Raw genomic sequence first — 24,162 nt, forward strand, 5'->3', positions numbered from 1 at the left:
TAGCTAGCTAGCAGTCTCTTCTTGTACATAAACAAACATAGTTTCATGGAATAATCAACCTACTAGTCCTGCTCCACCCAGTTCGCAGCACCAACCACCGGCGTCTTCTCCGGCAGCGGATGAGGCAAGTCTCCCTCAATGAAAATCCCTGGCGACCCCCACATGCGCACCTTCTGGGGCCCAATTGCCCCATCCATGAGGATGGACCCGTCCATCGTGGGCGTGCCCTTCAGTTCGTGCGTGCCGTGGCATTTGAGGGTCACTTTGACCACCGCGTCGGAGATGGATGGCGGCGAGGGGTCGTACGACCAGGCGAGCATGTACCATTTGCCTTCAATTTCAAACGCGCCGCGAGCTCGCCCGGGGAAAATCTGGAGGACGCCTTCGAAATCACGCATCGGCTATTTGGGCGGTCAGTTGAGGAAGGGTGCATGTTTGGAGGAAGAAGTGACTGATACCTCGAATGGTTCGGAGGGGGACTCGTCGTCCATCTTGGTAGAACAGCTATAATAATAGTAGGTAGTGAGTGTGGAAGAAGAATTGATCGTAGTTCACTAGCGTAGCTAGTTATGGAAACAGAGAAGCTTAGTAAACTGATCTACTATGAGACAACAATAACAACCACATATTTATTTGTATTTATTCGTCACGAACTGTATAGAATTCAAACACGGGCTGTCTCAATTTGACTTATCATACCGCCACGACCCGTCATGCTGAATTGGGATCCATATCCTCCGCGGCGCGGTCAGCCTTATTCCCACGCAGACCACTCATATTTTGCTCCTTCTCCAGCCCGCGCTGGTCTGGGAACTGGCGCTCGATTCCACGGTCCATACTGCTAGCCCCGACACCCTCCAGACCGGAGGGCTGCTTCTTGCGGCCGTGGGCGCCTTCGTGCTTGATCTCGGTACTCGTCTGACCCTGCATCGGCTTACCCATGCCTTGGTGTACGTCTGCCGAGGTGGCGCCCATCAACGTGTCTCCCGGCGCTGTGTATACGGACTCTTTGCCGTGGGAGCGGAGCACGTCCGGGTTGAGAGCCTGACTGCCTGGGTTGGAGACGGGGTTCGGCGCATACGAGTCGCTCGCGGGCGCGGTGCCTTCTGGGTAGACCTCTGCCTCGAAGGTGGGCCGATGGTCGGCCTCGTTGACCTTGCGACCGGGTTGGTGCTGAATACTAGAGTCAGCTGGGTTCGTTGTGAAAATCAGACAGGTAGGAACATACGCCCTTGGTGGTTTGTGGCCCGTCGGGGGCAACGGAGGGCTTGAAGCCGCTGCCCTCGTTAACTGATTCGACGTTGTTCAGAGTACTCATGATGAATGATTCGTTGGATGTTGGAGGTGGAAGCTAGCACTGCTTCCTTGGGCTTTATACTTCTACAGTGGTTGCCACCCAGCTTGCAGAGCAAATGACGTCAAGTTGACTAACCCTGACTTCATTCCTTCATTCACTTAATATCGGTGGCAACATCGTGAAAAAGAGACTGCTATGTTCTCCGCCCTGGTTGGGCGACAGGTTTCTGGCCCTCAATCCAGGGTATTGATGTCACATATGTGGGGGTCGACACACCGCAAACAGCAGGATGGACGGTGGGATCAATTCCTTGATTCGGCAAGGGTCCAGATGCCAGGATGCCTGATCTGGTGTAGCCCGTGCTCGAAGTTGTAGCCCTGTACGTGTAGATGAATTAGGCCAAGTGGCGCCCGATTCTCCAGGCCAGTACGTACTATATACTCCAGGGACCAGGCTTCTCCCCAGGTAAAATAGAGGAGTAAACAAATGACCATTGCTGGATTGGCACCGGGAGAATCTAACAGTCAAATACTCCAACTCCTACTTGGGAACATGAAGTCCTTAAAGCACGTAATATATAACTCGGACAGCACTGACAACTGACCAGACAATAAGCTCCATTGGTATATGAACTAAATCGGAAAAACAAACGCCATCATGCAATTCCCGCCCAAACTAATATCGCAGGACCAAAAAGGAACGATAAAAAGAATCACCGCATCAGCGGCGGCCGACTCTCCTTATTCCACCGGACACGACTCTGCACCCACTCCACGGCCGCCTCAACGCCCGACCCCAGCAGCGCGCTGACCGGCAGCACGCGGCTATCCCGGACGCCGCCACCCGTCTCGCCCTCGAACACCTTGCGCACAAACCCTTCTTTGATCCGAACGACCTCGACGCAGTCCTCGCGATCCTGCTTGTTCGCCAGCACGAGAATCGGCACCCCCGCCACATCGGCACTCTGCAGCACGTCCTCGAGCACCTGACTGCACTCGTCCAGTCGTCCAAACGCGCCGCCCGCGGCATCAATCCCGACCGTTTGCTCGGAGAAGGCCTCTGCGCCGACGCTGGGGCGCGTGCCGGGGCGCGGTGCGCCCGAGGCGGCGGAGCTGTGTCGCCGTGTCGACGCGGAGGGAAGGCGTGTGATATCTGGGTCCTGGCCCACGTCTGTGCTGTCGACGACGAAGATGATCGCGTGGCAGCTGCTGTAATAGCTCTGCCAGAGCCCGCGCATGGAGATCTGGCCGCCGACATCCCAGATCTTCAGGTTCATCTCTGGTAGGGTGACGTTCGCGACATTCTGACCGACCGTGGGCACGGTCTTGCCCGGGTTGGGTGCTGGGGCGCCGTCGGGTCGGGGCTGGTAGATTGCCTTGATCTGGGAGAGGAGCGTGGTCTTGCCGGCATTGTCAAGGCCGAGGAGCAGGACGGAGTATTCTGGGGGGCGGGAGCTAGGTGTGAGCGAGCGGGTGAGCAGAAATGGGCGGCCGGCATACCTTCTTTGCTGGTGGCGTAAAGATACAGCGACTTGGCCAGGTGGTACATGATCTCAAGACGGACCGGTGGTCATGATTCCTGCCACGATCTGGTACAGTAGATAGCAAGTTTGATCCCGATCGGGGCGGTTAGGGCTAGGGCTGTGTTGTCAGTCGCAGCGCGCATTGCGAATACTAACAATGGGTTTCTTCATCTTCTGCATGTCTCTACTTGTGTCTCTGTCCAGTATTTACTTCCTTACTGCTCTCCTTGCCAATCAAGCCCTCGCTGACGGCTCTATCCTATACCATCTATACCATAACCAACATCCCCAACTGCCATCCTCCGCTCCCCCACTTCTGTTTTGTCAGCGAGATCAACTTCGGAAAGCCTGCCCTGCCTGACGGTTCCGACCATGCCTTCCCTCTTTTCTCTCCCTCAAATCCCGTCCTCCATGGCGGTTCCATTCTCTCTCTCTGACCCGGCAGCGTGACACCCGAGGACAGACAGTCTGTTCTGGTCGGATGAGCATTCCGGGTTCCCTGCACCAGAATGCCCCGGGCTGCTGCTTGACCGAGATCCTCCCTGCGAAGTGGCCGAACGCTCCCTTCAATGGAAACCGACACCGTCATCGTCGGTATGTATTCTTTCTGCCATATTCGTGCCGTTGTCCTCCCTATCCTTGATCGAACTCCGGCCGTCGGGGAAAGTTCCCGCCGCAGCCGCCGCTTTTGACTCTTTGACCCTCCCCCATACTTTGACTGACAAGATGGGCTGTCCGTGCAGGCAATGGGCCGTCGGCCATGATCCTTTCGTATATTCTTCACGGCCATATCCCATTCTACTCGTCCAATCCGCCACATCCCGATCATCTGCTAGACGCCAAGTTGAGAGCCGCCCCGGAGATCTTAGATGCAAACATTGAATCGCTCACGGCGCATTTCGCCGCCTCGCGCCTCTCATACTCGACGCAGGCCCTGCCAGTGAATGTCTTGCTCGATACGCTCGTGTGCCCGAGTGTCGACATTGACGAGATGGGCTGCACGACCAATGTTGAGTGGCGCTTTGAGCCCAGCAATGCCATCCCACACCTCGTGTACGGGAAACCAGCCCAGCCGGGGGGTCAATGGACCGAAGACCCATGGGGTGCCAGCTGGGATATCCAGACCCTAAGCTATGCGGCAATGCTCACCCTGCCCGGGTATTCGTTTGCCGAACACCATAAGAAGAGCACAGGTCAGGACCTGCCGCCTTTTACTCGGCCGACCCGGCGCGAGATCGCAGACTACTTCCGCGTCTATCCACAAGCCGCAGGTATCGACGATGTCTTCCGATGCGGGGAGGAGCTGAACGATATTTCTCGCACGGCCGATGGATTTTATATCCGAAGCCACAATCTTCGCTGCAAGCGCTTGGTGCTGGCGAGTGGAATCTTCACCCAGGTGCTCCCGACCGTCCCCCTGTTGCGGCCATTGCTGCAGACGCAGCCCATCCCCCAAGTTCCTCTTCTCATCATTGGATCTGGTTTCTCTGCCGCAGATGCCATCATTTCCGCTTCTCCCACCCAAAAGATCCTCCACGTTTTTAAATGGCTTCCGGAGGAACGCCCATCGCCTCTTAGGAGCTGCCACCAACAGGCATACCCGGAATATGCCGGCGTGTATCGTCTGATGAAACGGGCGGCCCTCAAAGCTGAAAGTACTGCCAAGGGCCAGCGACCGAAATACCGTCGTGCCACCTCGACTCCATTTCTGGAAAGTCGGAATTGGGACGAGGTATACGAGGGCGTGCCCAACGTCGATGTCACTGCCGTCGATGTGCAGGATGGCGTGGCGACTGTCACTTTCCGCCGCTCGGACGGGTCGAAATTCTCTCGATCTGTCCGGGGCCTCGTATACGCGGCAGGCCGACGCGGGTCTCTCAATTATCTCGACCCTGCACTCCGGTCCGAGGTTATAGAACAGAATTGCCAGGATGAGAATCCCGAGGTAACCACAATTTCTGCTCAGACCCTCCGTGCGAAAGCGACGGAGAACCTTGAGGTCGCTCCGGGAGTGTTTATCATTGGAAGCTTGACCGGTGATTCTTTAGTCCGATTTTCGTATGGCGGCTGTGTCTATGCTGCTGGCCATTTAATCGGAAATCGGAAAAAAGACCGGAAATCACGCAGCCCATGCAGCAGCGTAGTATCAGCGGCCAGGACACCGACATCGTCTATTGCAGTGATGAACGGAATCGAGGGTCATCATATCATTCCAAATGGCGACACATCGGAATTGATGCGCGAAGATACCTTGAGCAAAAAGTCAACAATGACAGAACGGCCTGTTGAGCGCGGATGGTGGAAATCCCTAGTGCGCGTGTGGACCGACATTATACGATAGGTAATGCGATGATGCCTGGAATGAAATATATGTAGATGTATTTAAATGCGAGGTTTGTTGCCATAGAGGAAAAAGGTAGACGCCTGGAAGGAACAATGATCATGAAAACGAAATCACCAGGTTTTTTTTCGTTTGAAACGCCGAGGGTATAGTTTATCATATGTAGAAACATTCAAGATCAGGCGCCTCTAGCCCATAATCTGCAGCTGGTCCTCCGGGGGCCACCGAGTTTGCGCAAAGCTGAGACATCGTTTGATACTTTGCAAGTACTTGCGAGTGATCTCGTCGCTCAGGATATGCGCCTGCTGGTCGCTCTGGTGCAGCTTCTCGCGCGCGGATCGCTCGTGGATACCCACCATGGTCACACCGATAGGCCATGCTCTGTATTCGAGTTAGCTTCATCTTCACCAGATAGAAAGAGAAAAAAGGACCTACGCCTTGCCAATGCTGACCCGCAGGTATGCATCGTTTGCATCCACGTATCGCCGCTCCTGAGCCTTGTGGACGATTTCCACAACAGGTTCCAACAGCCCGTCCTCCAGATCTGCCTTCTCGAATAACCGGATCAGGGGCGTCATGTTCTCGCGCGCTTGCACCATGGCGTTGTACGCTTGTTTCCCCTGGAAGCTTTGCCGTACCGAGACATCGCGCTTCGCCAATGCAAGCTCCCATTCCGAGAGCACCATATTAAAATAGGATGCCAACTGCCGGAACAGGAAGAGACGACCATCCTGGTCCTTGGGGATTTTCGCCGGAATGATCATTTGGCCACCAGGCACAGGTTCCAGAAACGTGGGAATCGGTCCGTCCGTCATCTTCTTCTGCGGCTGCGCCAGGCGGCGGTATCGTCGGAGACGGGCACGGTGGCTCTCGCCGAACAGCCGGACGGGCTCATTGAGGTCCCGTAGCTTTTGGATAAGTTGCTCGTCATCGATGTCCCCCTCTGCATCCTCGGCGCCGGGAGTGCCATCCTCGGCGTCAGGTAGTTCAGGCAAACCAAGTCTGCGCCGCCGCTCACGCTCCTCCGCAGCCTCCTCTTCCTCTCTCTTCTTTTTCGACACCTCTGCCAGCCGTCGCTTTTTATCCTCGCGCTCGCGCCGCCGGTCCGCCTCTTCTTCATCGAGCTTGCGCTTGTTGGCCATGCGCTCTTCCCGTTCGCGCTGCAGTCGCTCCTGCTCCTCGTTGTATGAAGCGACGCGTGCGGCTTCCACGTCTCCTCGGCGCATGTACTTTTTTGTTGGCTCTTTAGAGGCGGCTTTCTCCTTGTCTGGAGAAGATGATTTTGCGTCGGGGCCCTTCGCCTTGGAAATCTCCTTGGCCATCAGCGCGGCGAAATCCATGGCGGGCGAAGTGTTGCAGTAGCACAGAGAATGGGCGCGGGAAGATATAAGAGAGACAATGAAGGCGTGATGTATTGTGGCGTAGTAGACTGTGTTGGCGTGGGGTGAAATGGAAGTGGAAGAGGAAAAGAAAGAATGCGGCGATCGGAAGCTTCGATGTTTCCCACTTCACTTCTCGACATCATTCCTCTCCCTGTTGTTGCACCTCCCACGCCACCGCTTACTGATTCACTCACTCCGCTCGTTTTGATCCCAGCTATTTCTGCAACATCATCTGAACCCCTGCACGCGACACTTGCCCTTTGCCGCCATGGCTGCTCCCTCGCGCGAGGGTCCCAAACCCACGATCAACCGACAGACCACCACACCCTTCCACCTGAAGCTATTCTACCGCCAAAACAACTTCCACCCTCTCTCCGACTATAGCACCTCAGCGCCCCCGCCGCGTCGCGGACACGGCGGACCGGTGAGCGGGCCCAATGCCATCCGCGCGCCGTCGCCTCCTCCCCCAGCAGCAGCAGCGCCGCTCCCACCGCATCTAGAGATCTATACCTGGCAGTCGTGCACCCTGCGCGAGCTCTCACAGCTTCTCACCTCCGCCCTCCCATCATTACTCCCCGATCCGCCCATCGGCACGCGTCTGTGTTTCCGACTAATCTACCCCGATGCAAAGGCCGCAGCTATCGGCGGCCCAGATACACGCGGCCGATACCTGAGCAGGGACCTCGGCAGTGTCGTCGTCGGTCCGAGAGACAGCCCCTACCGCGGCGAGGAAGATGCAGATGAAAAGCAGGAGGCACGACCGCGTCCCGGCCCGCTTCGCTTCCAGGGCTCTGAGGCCGATAAAGCTCTGCTGGATGTCCGCTTCATTATTGGTGACTATGTGGAATGTGCTATTCTGGCTCCGCTCGAGGATGGATCCGTTGCGCCGCCACTCCGTGGTGCGTCTGGTCCATCCCAGGTTAGTGGGGGTATGCGTGCATTCCAAGAAAATGGATTTGGAGGACGACGTGGCCGTGGTGGTGGTGGTCCTCCACGAGGCGATCGTGGCGGCCCGCCGAATTTCCCTGCAGGGGATTGGATGCGTGGGGAGCGGCTTCCAGATGGTGGACGGGGTGGGCGGCGTCGTGGTGGATGGGCACCTTATTAGTGGGATTGCGACGAATGGAATGGAGTCTGGAGCATCAAATTGGGGAAGGAAATAGTCATGCTGAGATACCATGCCAAGTTATTGTTATGTACTAATAGTTTGTATTTCACGGATGGAAAACTGTGTCTTTGTCTTACTACGGGTTGCTCCGTTCAAGTATACAAGGCCTAATGAAGACAGTTTAAAGAACAAAAAGAAATTCATGCGGTATATGCTTGTAGGGTACACAGCCGGGAAACCAGCATCTAGCACAGCTCCCATGCCTTGGATGGTCGGTGCCGTATCCAGGACAATTCATTGCAAATAAAACGAAACCAGATCCACTCCATCAGCCACAATTTACCACTCCGACACGGGGTCTCCCTTGCGCTTGCCGCGGAGTTCGAATTTGCCCTGCAATCCGTCAGTAATCAGATTGTCCATCGTCCTTTGGCGAACCCCCCCATCAATATAACTCACCTCAGTCTTGTAGGCGAGGTAGCCCAGCGTGCCAGGGATCAGAGCCATGTAGACGAAAGATAGCCAGGCATGGCGCGGAGACCAGCGGAAGTACTTGTAGCGGTTCGCGTTGAGTTCTGTGGAATTGGTCAGTTGGTTGCTGTGAGATTGGCTGGAAAGAGCAGAGGGAAGGTATGAAGGGATTGAGACTGCAGCTATGCTATCCAGCAAGCGGTGCGGAGGCCGTTCGGTGATGGGGATCAGGTGCAGCGACGGGACGGGGTTTGGGGGTTCATGTACCGTAGTATTTCTGCAGGGCCGGGTCAAGGACCAGAGCTGGACAATGGGTTAGCGGGTGACAGTCAACGACATAGGACAGCTGGGGGGCTCACATTTGCTAGGACCGGCCATGGTTGCGATTGGACTCCAGACGACGACTCAGACTCAAGTCGGTCAGGATGGAGTGTGTCGCGGGAAGGTGAGGTTAGAGGTCACATGATGCGATGAGTCAGCTGATGATAATCCATTGCAAGTTAGTCGGGGCATTTGGAAGGGCTTTGGAAGGGCAGATACATTTCTAGTGAAATAATTATTTACAAATGGTTACACCTGTATAACTATAACTACATCGAGGCCGAAAACTTGCCGTCCACCTCCTCAACCTTGGCCACGGCCCGCTTGTAGCCCAACTCATTCTCCAACTGCTTGGAATACGCCGCAAACTTGGGATACTTCTCCTGCTCCTTCTTGCTCTTGAGCAGGCGCTGGCTGGCCGCAATGACAGGGAAACTCATGAGGATATCCGCCGCTGTTAAGTCCTTGCCGCACAAGAACGGCCCACCCCCAGGCGCCGTCTTCAAGCGTTCCTCAAGGAAAGCAAGGTTGGCGTCGACGTTGCGGGTCAGGAATTGTGACTCCACTTGCGAGGCAACGATGCTCGTGATGGGCCGAACGAAGAATGGCGGAGTAGTCCGGATAGCTGGAGAGAGATGTTAGTCTAAACGTACAAACAATAGAGAGAGACGAGGGCAGTAACGTGCAGTCGTTGACCAGCGTCATCACCAGGAAAGGCATCAGGCTGCCCTCCGTGTAGTGCATGAAGTAGCGATAGCGCATCCATTCCTCGCTCTCGCCGCCCACCTGGCCTTCCAGGCCCGGCTTATAGCGCTCGGGCACCAGCGTCGGTTTCGCGCTGCCGAAGTGATCGCATAGATACTCGACGATGGCGCCGGATTCGGCTAGGACAATGGGCTCGGTAGCGCCAGGCGGCTCGAGAGTCAACAAGGGCGATTTTCCCAGCGGATGGATCTGCTTCAGCTCGGTCGGCGCCAGCTTGTCCGAGCGTCGCTTGAACGTCTTGAGCTCATATTTCAACTGCAGTTCCTCCAGAAGCCAGAGGATGCGGTGGCTTCGGGACTGTTCGAGCCTGCATGGCGCGTTAGATTGGGTTTGGAACCACAGAAAACAGACTCACCAGTAGAGGGTAATTTTTGTTCCTTTGTTATTGTCAGTCATGATGGTAGCAGATATGTGTAGAAAAGAGGGAGGTGCCAAAGCGGCCAGATTTGCAGGTTATAATGCATGATGTCAGGGCTGCCGAGGCATGGGAGAAAGATTGATTAGGGTAAAGCGCCGAGATCTGTGGATCGGAACTTCATGTGAACGTTGGGACCATTCAACACTTTCGGCTAGCGAAATCATAAAATAGTTCCACCAAATTAATTCCACGAGTGCTAGTTATCTGGTGAAATTGATAAATAGTGATGCCCTAAAAATATGTGCGTCTAGTACAAAGTTATTAGATAAATTCATGATTCGGTTCCATCGTCCTCCCTTTCCACCTCCACAGCCCCAGCTTTATTCGGTCCATCGCTAGTCGATCTGATCTTCATCTCCGCTGCTTCTGCCTCGGTTGCAGCAGTTGCAAATGGGTGAGTCCCAAACTTGCGCACTGGAACACCATCCTGGAACATCTGATTAATCTCCTCGAGAGATCGGCCCTTCATCTCCGGTACACAGAAGAAGGCAAATAAAAAGGAGCAGCATGCTAGACTTCCAAAGATAAAGCCAACCTTGGAGTGAAGATTGGCATAGGGCGCATCGAGAAGGTAGGGTGTGAAGAAAGAGAAGATGAAACTATGGGCGGTCAGCATCAATGCAGAGACAAGATAAAGCAAAGAACAAAACATACTTGGTCGCGATGTTCACGATCGATGCTACCCGCTGCGTCTTATCGCGCAATCGACTCGCCGGAAGCTCGGTGGTAATAACGTAGTTCAATGGGTCCCAGCTCACGCACAAACTAGCAGACGACAAGGCCGTCGCAGCGACAATGACCTGGGTCTGGATCGTTGTCGGTGAAGATACAGTTCCAATACCTCCCATGGTGAAGAGCCAAATCACTTGCAGAATCGACCCGATCATCAGCAGTGGCCGCCGCCCGACTCGGTCGGTGATGTAAATAGCAATCAGACAGCAAAAGAAGTTGATGCACGAGCTCATAAGGGAGAACTCGAATGGACTGATCGTGCCCAGCGATTGCACGAAGAGCGTGCCGTACGCGGCTGTGAAGGGAGACCCCGTCGCTTGGAGGAAGAAGTTCATGCCTATGGCGATGAGGGTGCGTTTCCGATTGCTGCCCCGGAACAAATCCATGTATGTGCCTTGGTTTTGCTCCTGATTGAGAGACTCGCGTAGATGCTCGAGCTCTTCCTCGGGACTGTAGTCTCTATTAGATGCACTGCGGAGCTTCTTGAGCGACTCCAGCGCCTCCTCAGCACGGTCGTTCAACAATAACCATCGAGGAGATTCCGGAATAAACCAGATGCAGGATGCCACGATAGACGGGACGATGTAGAATAGACCCTGGGGGATCCGCCAAGCGGCGTTGGTAGATAGCCCGTTGGTGCCCAGGCACACACTGTTGATGATGACACCCCCTAGCAGCATACTCGCCTCGTAGGCACCCACCGCGAAGCCGCGGACGGAGGCCGGGACAATCTCTGCTTGAAACGGCGGGCATGTGGCCAGCTCCATTCCAATGTAGGCGTAGTTGATGATGCGACCTGCCAACACCTGCTCAATCCGACTGGAGGTGAGAAGGATAGTAGCAGACATCATTGCCCACAGCGACATGCAAAACATCGACATGCGACGGCCATAGCGAGCGCTTACGATGCTGCCGACGTACAATCCTACATCCGAGTCAGTAAGTAGCCCTTATGAGTTCGGGATCCAGTCAACGTACCAATTGCAAATCCGATGAAGTTTAAACTATTGAGAAGGGATGTCCAGTATGCTGGAATCGCCCAGGTTTTGGTGGTAGGGTCGTAGTCACCGAACTGTTTCTTGTAAGCCGCCATCGCTTGGCTGGTCGCGATGCCTTGGTTGTCGAATCCATAGTTGAGTGTCGAGAGGGCAATGAGCCCAACTGCACCTGCCAGCCGCGGCGTGAAGTTTTGCACGAGGTGGTTGTTCTTCAGAAACGAGGACGCCATTTTAAAACCTCTGCCTGTCTGTTGAAATGACCCCCTGACTAGCGAGCACCGGCTATATATGCCAGGACCAATCCATTCCGCCAAAGAAAGCTCATAGTAGTCGCAATGAACGTCAGCGCGCTAAGGCCGAGCAGGAATATAAATTCCCCGCATGATGTTCTTGTCTGGAGCTGGAATGCGCGTTGATGGTTGGCGGGAAGACTTTTGGTGGAGATGGGTAAAATCCCCCCGAAAGGAGCTCGGACTATCTCGGGCGACGGGAACCGATGAGTCTCGGGGTATACCGAGAGCCATACCCCAGAGCACTACTATTCAACATGATCGGGTAGTAGAATTGCAATTAATATTATAGCTACTGAGAATTTGAGAATTTAAGAAATCAAAATATATCATTTAGTCTAGCTTAGATGGTTTTGTGATCACCTCTTGACCCAGGCGCAGAAATATCAAAATCAAATCGGTCTGGAATCTTCAACCCAGCCTTCAAATGTCCGTGCATTTCCAACAACGACACTCCGTCACGGAAGAGCCAAGGATCCTTAGATTCCCGTTGCCAATTTTCCATTTCCCCTCGCAAGCGACGCAATAGATCCTGGTGCCCCGGGTCGGATGCAAGATTGGTGACTTCGAACGGATCGTTCTGCAAATCGTACAGTTCTTCTGCTGGGCGCTGGATGTAGTTCTCTAGTGGCCGTTTGCCAATCATCACCGGTCCATCAACGTTTCGCATTCCCTCCCATGACAGGGATGCGTAAAGGTCCGTGGAAAAAGGAAAGTCGATTTTCCACACCACATTTCGGTGGTACTTGTATCTGGAATTTCTCAAGAACCGAGTTGGATAATAGTTTGTGATTTCATGGAATGTGTGTGATCCAAATACTTGGGTCCATGCATCATCCAGTGAGGAACTGGCCAGAATCGGCAATAGTGAGCGTCCTCTACGTTGTGGTTCGGCCGCTTGTGACTCTCGGTAGCCAGCCCAGTCCAGGATAGTCGGTAGAATATCAATGTAGGAGACCAAATTCGGGTTCTGGATCCCGGGAGTGCCACCCGGTTGGCGGATAATGAGAGGCAGGCGAATACCCGCGTCGAATAGGGTTGTCTTGGAATTCAAAAATGGGGGACCATTGTCGCTCATGAAGATGACCATGGTCTCGCGATCCAATCCATGCTCTTTCAGCGATTTCATAATCAAGCCGAATCCTCGATCCACGCGACCAATTGCCCGATAGTACTCGGCCAATTCCTGGCGTACTTCTGGGACATCATTCAGGAAATCCGGGACAGTAACCGTCGCTGGATCGTAAAGGCCGTCTTCAGCTGAAACCTGACTTTCTCCATTACCAAACCCACCACGAGTGTGATCCCGATGGGGGTCCATGTATCCGACAGTCAGGAAGAACGGTCGCTCGCCGTTCTTGGCCTGGTCAAAGAAGGACGAGGCCTGCTCAGCGACCCAAGACACGTCTCGACTCGGACTTTCGACCACCACTTCCCACGGGTATACTGAAAGTGGTCCCACGTGTATTTTGCCGATGATGCCGGTTAGATAGTTGTGATCCCGGAGTAGTTGTGGCGCGGTCTGAATATGGTCGAATGTCATAAAGTGGTGGGTGGAGTGGTTCAGCCCGTACTGGCCATTCTCATGCGTGTGTAAGCCAGTATAGATGACGGATCGGCTGCCACTGCAAGATGCGGTACTGGCGAACGCATTATCGAAGATGGCTCCTTCTCGGGCTAGTGCGTCCAGGTGTGGCGTTTGGATATTCTTCTCGCCGTAACAACCCAGCGACTTGCCGAGGTCGTCCGCGATAACCAACAGGACGTTCTTCTGGGAAGACATGGTGTGAGAGTCCGAGAAACAAAAGAAAAAAAAAGGAGAGTCCCTTACTCGACTTTATTATTTATCGGAGCGATCAACCAACACGGTTATTAACCGCGGAGAGACTTTAATCGCTCCACACTTTTCCAATTGGTGGGAATGGGGGCTCTCCGAGAATCTCCTTTTGCCCATCCCCCACGGATCCACCCCCTCTTCCTATCACCACTGCGATGTCTCGGAATCGTGCATGCGATGGGTGCGCCGCACGCAAGACCAAGTGTGATCGCAGATCGCCCTGCCGGCGGTGCACGGCCCTAGGTGTGGCCTGTACAGCCCTACGGGAATGTGTCAAGCCCGGCCCCAAGGGGCCGTGGGCCGAGCGGAAACGCCAGGCTCGACTGCAAAGATCTCCACTGCCATGGGCGACGGACAATCCTGCAGCAGGAATCTTGCCGGCTTTACAACCGATCGTCCGTCGGGGCGTGTCAACTCCCAAAAGAAGAGGTTATCTCGACGTCTACCAGCGGGAGTTATACTACCTCTGGCCCGTGATCGATGTGGAGGATCTGGGCAGCCGATTAGCCGATGCCGGCGCATATGCACTCTGCACGGCACTGGGCGCGGTCACCCTCTCGCGCGTTGTCCATCCAAGTCTAATTGGCGAAGAATTAGACCCTCGGGCGGAAAGCGACAAGTTGGTGACAGAGTCAGAGAAAGCAAGAGCCCAGGTTCTCTACCAGGAGAATCCAAGCACCGACATCTTGTTGAGCTCGTTTTTCTTGCACGTCCACTGTTCCAATCGCGGCCAAATCTGCAAGGCTACTCTACTTCTCCGCGAGGCCATCACGTTTGCTCAGTTACTCGGATTCGACCAGGTTAAGCATTATGCGAATCTGCCAAAATCAGAAGCTCAACTTCATCTCCGGATTGCATGGCTCCTTTTTATCACAGAAAGGTACCTTATACCCAATCCTCCTTCACCAATCAACTAACAATGGCATTCAGAGGGCATACCACCCGATTTGACCTCCCAAGAACTTTGTGTCTGGATCCAAATCTACCAGCACTTGAAGAAGACGAAAACCCATCTGGGTTGCTTCCATTCATTGGAATGTGCCACTTATTCCAAACTTTCGGTTCCGCCATGGACCGCGATCCGGGGCCTGATCTCATGTCCGATTTCTTTGTCGGCATGGATACACGCTTGCGAGATACACGAGGGCTGTTATCCAGCAGTCCCGACTCCCAACGAGCAGACTTTCTCATTACCCAGCAGTGGATGAGAATCATCCTGTGGAAGCTAGCCATGTTCCATGTGGCGTTGTCGGCCGACCCCACTGTCGAGAATTTGAGCATTTCATTCCCGGAGAATGTGGCTCGGAATGTCATGGGGTATCTTGATATGTTCCCTCGAGCCATTGTCGAAGGCCACGGTCTCGGGATGGTAAGTTGAGACTCATAGCTTTTTGAATTTGTGGAAACTGACGACTTAATTTTAGCAAATGAAACTGGCCGACATCGCTATCTCCCTTGCTGATGTTCTGTCTTGTACGCCACGAGTCCCCGAAAGTCGGCAACTTATGCGAGTTTGCCCGGCAGAAGTATTGAATCATCTGGCCGCGTTCCTGAACTCGATCCCAGACAAGGTCAACCCGCATCTTGAGCTCCTGCAGGAGAAAATTGCGCAATACGGATTGTGTTATCCATTAAGTGTTCTGTCGCGGAAGGACAGTTCTGTCTATGAGCGTGTGCAGGAGATACGCAAGCTTGAGGAGGCAACAGAACGTGATATTTGGCAAGTAGATAAGACAAATTATAATGCCATATGTTTTTAATCGTGTCTGGATTTTCTTTGTCCATGCTATCGTGGGCAAGCGGGGGAGAGCAAGTCGAGTACATACAACACAGGAGTGAAATGGTGCTTGACTCCGCCATAAGCTCACTAGGCCCCTTTCGGAAGCACTAACCCCCCAATGCTACCTAAGCCGAACTATACAAACAGAAGCAGTCGAAAGCATTCCGTGACAGAGGCATCTTCCCTTTTACATTACTTTCATTGGCCTGATTATCTTGGGTTTTATTCATATATTCACCCATATCAATCCACGGACACAGGACACGCGATTTGTTCAACATCGCGCCAGGAGGGCCACAAAAAAAAATTTGTTTTTTTTTTCTGAGAATACGAAACTTGGGGAAATTGCCACATTTTCATCACATGGTGCGCGATTTTTGACCACAGAAACTTGGCCCTTTGTTTGGAAGTAGAAATCCGATCTTTCCTAAATCGTTGTGCTTGAATTGATCGTTTGGGCCGTTGTATGATAAAACCTGCCTGTACACAGCCTGCAGCAGCACATATCAGCTACTATTTCCCAATACTTCTCCATTTATGATGCCTTCAATCTCACTGTGCGCGTCTCAAGCATCCGTAATACGCGACCTAGCCCCGGGTTGCTCTCCATCTCTGGCGCTCAGACCCGGCCTGGCCCCCACACAGCCTAGCCCTAACCAACCAGACCCAAGTATAAATAGGCCCACCATTCCAATAATCATCTCACTGTCACCATCCTTCTTCTTCTTCTTATTATTCTCTACATACTATCTATCTATCTCATTACCATGTCTTCTGCTTCCAGACAAGCCCTCTTTGACAAGTACCCGTCGATCCTCAAGTTCGACAACGACAACTACGAGGAGTCCCACGATGGCCGCGAGCTTGCCCTCCTCGACCACATCTACAACCACCCGTCGTTGAACGAGCTGCGTGGCAACCCCGCTGCCATCATGCGCGTGATGGATGAATTCGCCGCTCAAAAAGACTTTCTTATTAACATTGGAAGTGACAAGGGCGAGAAGGTTCGTCAGCTCATTTTGAAAGAAAGGCCTGCTGTCCTTGTCGAGCTGGGCGGTTACGTCGGCTACTCTGCCATCGCCTTTGGAGATGCCATGCGAAAGGCCGCTGGAAACGATCAGACCGTTCGTCTCTTGAGCCTCGAGTTTGATCCTCTCATCGCGTCGATTGCTATGAACTTGGTCGACTTGGCTGGATTGGCCGATGTCGTCAAGGTCGTTGTGGGGTCCGCGGCTGATTCACTAAAAAGACTGAACGATGAAGGCAAGTTGGCTGCGAACAGCATTGATTTCATGTTCCTTGACCATGTCGAGGATCTCTACCAGCAGGATTTGCAGCTCTGCGAGCGGCTGGGCCTTCTCAAGTCGGGCGCCTTGGTGGTGGCCGATAATGTGGTCCGTCCTGGCGCGCCTCAGTACCGCGAGTATGTCCGCCAGCATTCCGGTATGGAAAGCTGGGGTATCCCGGGCCTTATTATGCCTGGTGAATTCGATGTGGGTACTCGCAGCTGAAAGGGGTCTTTACATTACTAACGAGATGATGAAATAGGACGAACTGGAGGTTACCAGGATCAAATAGATTACCTCGAACTATCTCACTATCGAACGCGATGCGATCATGCCCACCGAAACGACCAGCTCTGAATTCTCACTCTCCTGCTACATGTCCTTGTTGTGCCGAAACGAATGTCACTGCTTAAACTTCAACATGGTCCAGATGTACTATACCCGTACCCTTGTCATCAAACTCTGTGAGGGCCTCGCCGTGAGCCATGTCGCGCTCAATAATGGCGCCGACCTTGCGAGCCTGCCGGTCGCGGAACACCCAGATAGTGCGGTTCTTTGCGAAGAGGAGATCAACTTCCTCCAATGACTTCCCTGCTGTTTCCTATGATTTTTGTCAATACTCTGCCTTTCTATCTGCAGAAAACGTTCATATGCTCTCAAGACGTACTGGGTAGAAGAAGAAGACGCAAATAGACATTGCAAAGCACAGAGTCATAAACACCAGGTACAATTTCCATCTGAAACGTCCGATGTGTGTTAGTAAAAGCTTTAGAAAGGCATATTATTGAGCCGGCACTGCACTTACGAAATCTTGTCCATTGCCGTGGGGATATATAGTGCGAACCAGAAGTTCTAGGTCAAATCAGTATTTGACTCTTAGGTAAGAAAATTTTCAAAACATACCACAAACCAGTTTGTAGCCGAAGTCATGGACGTTCCACGACTACGCGAGCCAGTGGTAAATAGCTCCGGGGGGTAAACCCAGGCAACACAGGCCCAGGTCAAAGCAAACGTCATGACATAGATATAGACGAAGGCAATGGTAGCATCAGAGGCCGCCTTGCTGGCAAAGGCGAAATTTGTCTTGTCCGTGAGAGGGTTATACACCGGATTACCTGGTATTTTCGTCAGAATTGCAGATCAAGCCAAGCCTAGAATAAGAACTCACCCATTGTTTTCATGATTGTTGCGATCAGCATCATGGAAATGGCCATGCCAACTCCGCCAATGACCATGGGGGTGCGGCGGCCCCATTTATCCATATAATACATGCTGGGCCAAGTGAAAACGTTCAAGACGGCTCCTTGGATACCGTTTGCCAACAGGGATTTCTTGCCCGAGCCAATACCTGCTTGCTCAAACAGGAACACTGCATAGTACATAATTCTGCGGTTGGGGTTTGTATGAGACGCTGTCGTATGCTTTCTGTAGGGGGGATGAACTCACACGTTGACACCCGTAACTTGTTGCCAGAATTGCTATCAAGAGTGTCTGTCAGATAAGAATCCTGATTGCCATGTTTGTCAACTCACCACTCCGAGTCCCAGCCACGTACGACGACGCGCCCGACCGAATAGCATCTCGATATAACCTGGTGGAGGGTTTTCTCTCTCCCACTTGATCATGGCCACAATTTCAGCCAGCTCCGCCTGTACAAATGCATCGTTAATATCTCCATCGGAGTGCAGACGCGCTAATGCGTGCAACGCCTTTTCGTTCTCGTCCCGCTGGGCAAGCCAACGGGGCGACTCCGGCATGAAATACATGGTCACGTGAAGGGCGACTGTTGGGATCATCTGGAGACCCATTGCCAGACGAAACGATGCGGGGCCTTCGAGAAAGCTGGCACCGTATTGAATCCAGAAAGCGATTAGAATACCGAAATTGATGCTGCATTGTTGCATGGAGACGATTCGGCCGCGAATCCTGGCAAAAATTAGTATTCTTCTGCAAATGCGAACAGTAATACTGACTTGGGAGGCGCAATTTCACTTTGGTATAAGGGAACCTTTCATTGCAATTAATCGTTGTATTTGGTCGGCTTCTGGACATACTTACCATCATCGCTAAGCAACCATTCCCAAGACCATTGATCACGCGTCCAGCAACAAGTGCCGTGACATTGTTGGATGCGGTCGCGACAGCCACACCTATAGTGAAGATCAAGGAGCCAAGCAGGATAGTTTTGCGGCGGCCCAGACGATCAGCCAGCAGAGCGCCCGTCAGCAACGACCCTGCAAACGCACCGGCCTGAATTGACGCAGTGATTCCACCCTGAAGGAAATTGCCGGGATGGTCCATGTAGTCGAGGAATTGTTTCATGGCCAGAATTCCGCCTGGAATAGGTCAATGGACTCGCTCTGTCGAACTATTGCTTGTCCCGACTCACTCATAGATCCGGTATCCTGTCACTAGTTAGATTGTGGATACCAGGGTCGCTTTCAGGGCAGCTTACATAGCCAAACGCCACGCCTCCCGTGCATGGCGCAATGCCGTAAAGGTACATTTTCTGAGTCCTGTCAGCATGCTAGAGCAGCTGGTGGTAGATTCAGCGCCATAGCTTACCCACGAACCACCCATTTTGACTGAGATGTGAAGAAAAATACCAATGCAGGAAAGAATGCAAGCGAGGTTGTCACTATTTATTTTGGTCCATCGGGTAATTCCCCCTCAATTGGAGAAGCCAACCAGCAAATATTCCGGGGCCCCAGACCCACTTGGAGTAACCGGGGAAGCTTAGTTGCATCATGCACGGAGACTAAGCATTGAGGTTGCATCGGCACACTCTGCCGACTTTTTTACTATGTACTCTATAGAAAATCTATGGATATTGAGTTACAGCAACGGCAGGCCACGGTCTCCGTGCAGGATGCGACTGGCTTCTTCACCCCTCCACCAGCTTTGCGGTCCTCCGGGAAAACTGTATCGCTCCAGGCTGTCCGGTTTCATCTGTACACTGTATCCCGGCGCGCGTGGTGTGATATAATGACCGGAATCGGTCTGAGCAGGCTCGAGGAAGTGCTCATGCAAGTGGTCGACATACTCGAGAATGCTTTTCTCTCCGCTGACCACCAAGTAGTCGATTGTACTCAAATGCTGCGTGTATTCAGGTAGACCAACGCCGCCTGAATGAGGCACGATGGGAACCCTGAACTTGCGAGCGAGGAGTAAGATAGCAAGGATCTCATTAACCCCGCCTACACGACAGGCATCCGGCTGCAAGACGTCGATTGCCCCCGCCTGAAGCAGCTGTTTGAATACGATGCGGTTTTGCACCATCTCGCCGGTCGCCACGCCCACCTGGCCCTGGAGAGCTTTACGGACTGCGGCGTGGCCCAGAATGTCATCTGGGGATGTGGGTTCTTCAATGAACCAAGGCTTGAACTCGGCCAGTGCTTTCATGTGCTCGATGGCCTCCGGCACGGACCAGACCTGGTTGGCATCGACCATGAGCACGTTTCCTTGGTCATATCCAATGACTTCACGGGCAATGCCTAGCCTTTCCCGATCTTCTTCAACCGATCCACCAACCTTTAGCTTGAAGTGCTTGAACCCTTCTGCGAGGCTCTGTCGAAGCAGTTCCCGCATCTTGTCCTTGCCATAGCCAAGCCATCCCGCACTGGTGGTGTAGGCCGATACGGCACGATTGCGCTGCACTTCTGCCAATCGCTCGGCCTTTCCAGCCTGAGTCTCTCGAAGCATCTGGATAGCTTCGTCCGGAGTGATGGCATCGGTGAGATAGCGAAAATCAATACACCCAACCACTTCCTCGGGAGTCATATCCGCCACCAGCTGCCATACCGGTTTACCTTCTACCTTGCCCCAAAGATCCCAGAGTGCATTGACAACTGCGCCCAGGGCCATGTGAATCACGCCCTTCTCTGGGCCAACCCATCGCAATTGGGAATCCGACGTAAGGTATCGCCAGGTGCGAGCCCAGTCCTGGACCAGGTCTTCCAACTTGCGACCCACAATCAAGGGAGCGGTCAGATTAATTGCGCTGCAAACGAGATCATTGCCGCGACCAATCGTGAATGTCTGGAGGTTTGTTAAAATAAAATATAATATCGCAACTGAAATCTCAGTGCTTACCATTCCATGCCCACTATGTTTCGAATCGGTCTGCAAAATGCAATAGGCGGCCGAGTAGTCAGGGCCCTTATTCATTCCATCGGAGCCAACTTGGTCCAGAGAGGTCTTTGCTGTGTCAGTAAAGAGGATCTATAGGTGCTATGACGATGATAAGCACTTACCGGAAACCGGATGTCGTGTGAAGTGAAGCTGGTAATAGTGGTCATGGTGGCACTTATTTGATGAGTTTTAACGAGACAGAGAAAGACTGCTTCCAATTTATTTGAACTTTTTGCTTCTGAGGCACGTTGGATATTTAGATATCCAATCTGCCTATTACCCGACTCGTCACGTGGCGCTTGTCTGCCCGCTCTATGCAGTATAGTGAATAGGGGAAGCATCGGAAGTCTCTAATACATTAGAAGGTCAACGTCCCTGATTGGTCCTGTTCCCTGCCTATAGCTTTGTGCCAACATCAAGATCGCGAGTCCTCTGGTCGGGCACACCGATGAGCGTGGGTCGCAATTGTTTGATCCACCCTCTTTTTGCTGAATGACGCTTCAGGTTTGATGCCTATGGTGTAACATGGCTGTCAGTGCCAAAAAGCATTCTTCTTTTCCACTGCTTACCTGGACATTGGTCTGTGAAACCTCACCTCGCCGTCATGAATCACAAAATTATCAGCGCGATCATGGGACACCTCATCTCACGATATCTGACAATCGGAGAAGAGAGACGTCATCAGAACAAAAGTCGCTATGACTAGGACCAGCTTATCACGTACCCTCTCGAGCTCTGGCATGGTGGTTAATAGACGTGAGTCAACCAGAAGCTGCCGTGGAGGATGGTTACCGGGGCTTTTGTGCCATTCATGTGAAGGAGGAAGAGATCAGTAGCCCTCCTCTAGCGCTGGTCCTATCTCCCAAACACCAGAGTTTGAATTAGTTGTGACAATAACCGCATTACATAACTGAAGACGTTGCTCCAAGGCACTGAGGTCCTCGCTGACCAGAAGACACCATACACAAAGCTGAATCTTTTGCTAATATTTTGTCTTGTATTTGTCAACTGACAACTCCCAGAGCAAAGCCTCCCGTTTTGTGCGCTGCACTTCCAAGTTAAGTGGCTTGGTGTACCACAGGGGTGTCTTCGGATCCTTCAGGGCTGTTGTTCGGCCTTTCATTGCCATAGCCCTTCTAGGTACCAAAAGAAAAGCTTGGAAAAGCTTAGGAGTTACCATGTTCCACAGTGATGTCAGTGGCAGCCGTGAAGGAACTTTGCTGGCATTCTCTTCGCTCATGGAAGAAGAGTAAAACGGCCCCCATTTTCCCCATGCGCTATATTTCGCAACCGCATGAGCAAAAGATGACATTCTTGTGCGTTTGCCACGAAAGGGGCCAATGAAGGTGAACTTTCTGCACGGCCAAAGCCGAGCAAGGATTAAAACTGGTTTAATGATTTTGTATGAACTTTGTGATCGCATAAAGTTACGATAGTCCGTTCTAAGAGAGGGGCGGCGCCACCATCTCTAACCGAACCCTACATCTAAAACTTTAAATTATGTAGTACAGGGGGCGATAAATCTACACGTTTCTAATGCCCATCATTTTTCTGGTTGACAAATGTATCAATTTGAAACGTATAATCAAGTTTCCTAGTTCCCAGCACCCTTGTCTATCCTTTTTGGGCCCGGACTTTCGACGGCCAGGTTGGATGATCCGCTTAGCAGGAAATCGTGATAACAGTGAGCCCTATGATCGATGCTTCACGGAATTAACTAGCAAATCAGCAGACAAGCTACATTCACGAGCTTGGCTCATAACTTTAGAGCCTAGAGGTTTCTTTTAGGTCCAAACGCCGTAAATCAGGACATGGTTGGATGATATCAAGTGCAAATTGGTTCAAATGTAACCTAGCACTTAAGCGAAGAAAGAGATCTCTCAGTGAAGAAATAGATCTCTCATTCCAGTAAGCCACGTGCTACTATAACATACAGCCTTGCATATAACAAGGAAAGTTCCGTTGATAATCCAATTTCAAATAGATGCTTGGTAAAACCTTCTCAGTATGTAGTAACTAGTGACGAAAAGAAACATAAGGATCCATATCGGCTGGAAAATAATGAAATCAAGTATAAAATGCCTGCTTTCTCCATATCAGCGAGATTCTTTTTTTCAAATCGAGCCGCTTCATCGTTTACATATAACCACTTTGGTCCAAAACTATCTCACCTTGCCGAGGCATAATAATCACAAGTATGTGAGCATACTCACTTGTTCACGGCCTTGCTCCTCCGATTAACTTATTTGATAGATATTGGGTTTCAATTTCAGTTTAAATCACAATGACTCGTTTTACCGTGGTCTGTTCTTTGATCGCCGCTATCCTGGGCCTCGTGGACCATACTTCCGCCTCACCACTTGAACTCGCCAAACGCGCTTGCTACGATAACGCAAGCGACGGCTGCACTCAAAATTCAAACCCATTCGATAACCCCGCGGCAGGTAACTGCTTGGGTGTTCTTTCGGTTGTAGGCGGTGCGGCCATCACTCCTACAGGTGGAGCCAGCGCATCAGTGTCATTCAATATCTACGATAGCAGTGGGAATAACGTGGCATGCGTCAGCGAAGTTCCGGGAGGCAGCAGCTATACTTTGTGTAGCAACGAGCTCCAGTACGAACTCGAAATCGATGATGCCTGCGGTGTGCAAGGCGCATCCTCCTGCTCAACTTGCTCGATGAAGTACGCAGCCTGGGCAGGCGATTGCGTCAGCTCATCGGCCGCACAGGAGACAACCATTGGTGACACTGGCATCACAGGCGGCACAGCGTACGGTCTTGCTTTCGCCTGCTAAATTAACAAATTTATGTGGGGCATGAAAGTATCACATTTTCGATTTCTTCATTTGAGTGATGGTTTTTCGCATTGTTTTTCCAAGTACATGTCACTCGTTCCATATGTTTAGCTGTTTGCTGGCTAGCCTGCGCGCTCGAAGGGGTTGGAGCACTAGTTCTGATTGGATCACGTAAAATTTAGGACGAATGTGCTTAGTCTGAATTTTTCATCTAGTTTGTCTTTTGTATATAAAAGGTGTGCTCACTAGTAGCGGGTCAAATCAGACCATTTCACTTCTTAGCACACCCCTAGAGGTCTCCCCTTTCATGGAATATCGTCTGTCCTAACCAGGCATGCTACTGAGCACTCGTCCCACTTCAATAGTTAACAAGGATGTCTGGATCTTGGCCGATACAGTGAATAATGGCCAAGAATTATGGGTAAAAAAAAAAGAAAGGCTGCCAATAGTACTACTGTAAGCTTTTCCGTGAACATGAACAACTTCAGTTTATAGCATCCAAATAGAATTCACCCCTGTGACTAGTAGTATTTGCCTGATTTGCTGCACAATTGGGATTTTAATGCCAAGATCGCCTGATGTTGGTTGCTGGTCGGGTATTAGGCAATTAGGAGAATTTCATTCTGCAACAATGTGTAGGTCCTCCCCCACATCTCCACACAGGAAGATGGCCGGGTAAATGACCCGAC

The 24,162-nt window shown here is 52.1% G+C and overlaps 15 protein-coding genes across 15 annotated transcripts; 5 read left to right on the forward strand and 10 right to left on the reverse strand.

Moving 5' to 3' along the window:
- Positions 1 to 62: 62 nt before the first annotated feature.
- PFLUO_LOCUS1281 (uncharacterized protein) lies at positions 63 to 491 on the reverse strand (the record flags this gene model as incomplete). Its single annotated transcript, XM_073778306.1, has 2 exons — positions 63 to 401; positions 459 to 491. The coding sequence occupies 2 exons, from the start codon at positions 489 to 491 to the stop codon at positions 63 to 65; spliced, it is 372 nt and encodes a 123-aa protein (XP_073635374.1).
- Positions 492 to 711: 220 nt separating this feature from the next.
- PFLUO_LOCUS1282 (uncharacterized protein) lies at positions 712 to 1,318 on the reverse strand (the record flags this gene model as incomplete). Its single annotated transcript, XM_073778307.1, has 2 exons — positions 712 to 1,173; positions 1,229 to 1,318. The coding sequence occupies 2 exons, from the start codon at positions 1,316 to 1,318 to the stop codon at positions 712 to 714; spliced, it is 552 nt and encodes a 183-aa protein (XP_073635375.1).
- Positions 1,319 to 2,009: 691 nt separating this feature from the next.
- Positions 2,010 to 2,845, reverse strand: PFLUO_LOCUS1283 (ADP-ribosylation factor protein 3; the record flags this gene model as incomplete). The annotated part of the gene is made up of 2 exons (XM_073778308.1): positions 2,010 to 2,737; positions 2,797 to 2,845. 2 exons carry the CDS (start codon positions 2,843 to 2,845, stop codon positions 2,010 to 2,012), a joined length of 777 nt encoding a protein of 258 aa, XP_073635376.1.
- Positions 2,846 to 3,579: 734 nt separating this feature from the next.
- Positions 3,580 to 5,160, forward strand: PFLUO_LOCUS1284 (uncharacterized protein; the record flags this gene model as incomplete). Its single annotated transcript, XM_073778309.1, has 1 exon — positions 3,580 to 5,160. One exon carries the CDS (start codon positions 3,580 to 3,582, stop codon positions 5,158 to 5,160), a length of 1,581 nt encoding a protein of 526 aa, XP_073635377.1.
- Positions 5,161 to 5,348: 188 nt separating this feature from the next.
- PFLUO_LOCUS1285 (uncharacterized protein) lies at positions 5,349 to 6,500 on the reverse strand (the record flags this gene model as incomplete). The annotated part of the gene is made up of 2 exons (XM_073778310.1): positions 5,349 to 5,541; positions 5,596 to 6,500. 2 exons carry the CDS (start codon positions 6,498 to 6,500, stop codon positions 5,349 to 5,351), a joined length of 1,098 nt encoding a protein of 365 aa, XP_073635378.1.
- Positions 6,501 to 6,810: 310 nt separating this feature from the next.
- On the forward strand, positions 6,811 to 7,650 carry PFLUO_LOCUS1286 (uncharacterized protein; the record flags this gene model as incomplete). The annotated part of the gene is made up of 1 exon (XM_073778312.1): positions 6,811 to 7,650. The coding sequence occupies one exon, from the start codon at positions 6,811 to 6,813 to the stop codon at positions 7,648 to 7,650; it is 840 nt and encodes a 279-aa protein (XP_073635379.1).
- A 339-nt stretch (positions 7,651 to 7,989) lies between these two features.
- Positions 7,990 to 8,499, reverse strand: PFLUO_LOCUS1287 (uncharacterized protein; the record flags this gene model as incomplete). Its single annotated transcript, XM_073778313.1, has 4 exons — positions 7,990 to 8,043; positions 8,110 to 8,225; positions 8,389 to 8,424; positions 8,481 to 8,499. The coding sequence occupies 4 exons, from the start codon at positions 8,497 to 8,499 to the stop codon at positions 7,990 to 7,992; spliced, it is 225 nt and encodes a 74-aa protein (XP_073635380.1).
- A 212-nt stretch (positions 8,500 to 8,711) lies between these two features.
- PFLUO_LOCUS1288 (bifunctional glutathione transferase/peroxidase) lies at positions 8,712 to 9,603 on the reverse strand (the record flags this gene model as incomplete). The annotated part of the gene is made up of 3 exons (XM_073778314.1): positions 8,712 to 9,067; positions 9,096 to 9,514; positions 9,563 to 9,603. The coding sequence occupies 3 exons, from the start codon at positions 9,601 to 9,603 to the stop codon at positions 8,712 to 8,714; spliced, it is 816 nt and encodes a 271-aa protein (XP_073635381.1).
- A 293-nt stretch (positions 9,604 to 9,896) lies between these two features.
- On the reverse strand, positions 9,897 to 11,585 carry PFLUO_LOCUS1289 (uncharacterized protein; the record flags this gene model as incomplete). The annotated part of the gene is made up of 3 exons (XM_073778315.1): positions 9,897 to 10,224; positions 10,280 to 11,282; positions 11,336 to 11,585. The coding sequence occupies 3 exons, from the start codon at positions 11,583 to 11,585 to the stop codon at positions 9,897 to 9,899; spliced, it is 1,581 nt and encodes a 526-aa protein (XP_073635382.1).
- A 403-nt stretch (positions 11,586 to 11,988) lies between these two features.
- Positions 11,989 to 13,428, reverse strand: PFLUO_LOCUS1290 (uncharacterized protein; the record flags this gene model as incomplete). The annotated part of the gene is made up of 1 exon (XM_073778316.1): positions 11,989 to 13,428. One exon carries the CDS (start codon positions 13,426 to 13,428, stop codon positions 11,989 to 11,991), a length of 1,440 nt encoding a protein of 479 aa, XP_073635383.1.
- Positions 13,429 to 13,637: 209 nt separating this feature from the next.
- On the forward strand, positions 13,638 to 15,242 carry PFLUO_LOCUS1291 (uncharacterized protein; the record flags this gene model as incomplete). Its single annotated transcript, XM_073778317.1, has 3 exons — positions 13,638 to 14,362; positions 14,413 to 14,851; positions 14,907 to 15,242. The coding sequence occupies 3 exons, from the start codon at positions 13,638 to 13,640 to the stop codon at positions 15,240 to 15,242; spliced, it is 1,500 nt and encodes a 499-aa protein (XP_073635384.1).
- Positions 15,243 to 16,029: 787 nt separating this feature from the next.
- PFLUO_LOCUS1292 (uncharacterized protein) lies at positions 16,030 to 16,773 on the forward strand (the record flags this gene model as incomplete). The annotated part of the gene is made up of 1 exon (XM_073778318.1): positions 16,030 to 16,773. The coding sequence occupies one exon, from the start codon at positions 16,030 to 16,032 to the stop codon at positions 16,771 to 16,773; it is 744 nt and encodes a 247-aa protein (XP_073635385.1).
- A 184-nt stretch (positions 16,774 to 16,957) lies between these two features.
- Positions 16,958 to 19,128, reverse strand: PFLUO_LOCUS1293 (uncharacterized protein; the record flags this gene model as incomplete). The annotated part of the gene is made up of 12 exons (XM_073778319.1): positions 16,958 to 17,149; positions 17,216 to 17,285; positions 17,354 to 17,400; positions 17,452 to 17,663; positions 17,717 to 17,934; positions 17,995 to 18,026; positions 18,081 to 18,474; positions 18,522 to 18,556; positions 18,607 to 18,884; positions 18,938 to 18,953; positions 19,004 to 19,057; positions 19,114 to 19,128. The coding sequence occupies 12 exons, from the start codon at positions 19,126 to 19,128 to the stop codon at positions 16,958 to 16,960; spliced, it is 1,563 nt and encodes a 520-aa protein (XP_073635386.1).
- A 255-nt stretch (positions 19,129 to 19,383) lies between these two features.
- On the reverse strand, positions 19,384 to 20,846 carry PFLUO_LOCUS1294 (L-galactonate dehydratase; the record flags this gene model as incomplete). Its single annotated transcript, XM_073778320.1, has 3 exons — positions 19,384 to 20,586; positions 20,641 to 20,745; positions 20,802 to 20,846. 3 exons carry the CDS (start codon positions 20,844 to 20,846, stop codon positions 19,384 to 19,386), a joined length of 1,353 nt encoding a protein of 450 aa, XP_073635387.1.
- A 2,117-nt stretch (positions 20,847 to 22,963) lies between these two features.
- Positions 22,964 to 23,473, forward strand: PFLUO_LOCUS1295 (uncharacterized protein; the record flags this gene model as incomplete). Its single annotated transcript, XM_073778321.1, has 1 exon — positions 22,964 to 23,473. The coding sequence occupies one exon, from the start codon at positions 22,964 to 22,966 to the stop codon at positions 23,471 to 23,473; it is 510 nt and encodes a 169-aa protein (XP_073635388.1).
- Between the last annotated feature and the right edge of the window lie 689 nt (positions 23,474 to 24,162).

The sequence above is a fragment of the Penicillium psychrofluorescens genome (genome assembly GCF_964197705.1).
Source record: "Penicillium psychrofluorescens genome assembly, chromosome: 1".
Taxonomy (NCBI): Eukaryota; Fungi; Ascomycota; class Eurotiomycetes; order Eurotiales; family Aspergillaceae; genus Penicillium; species Penicillium psychrofluorescens.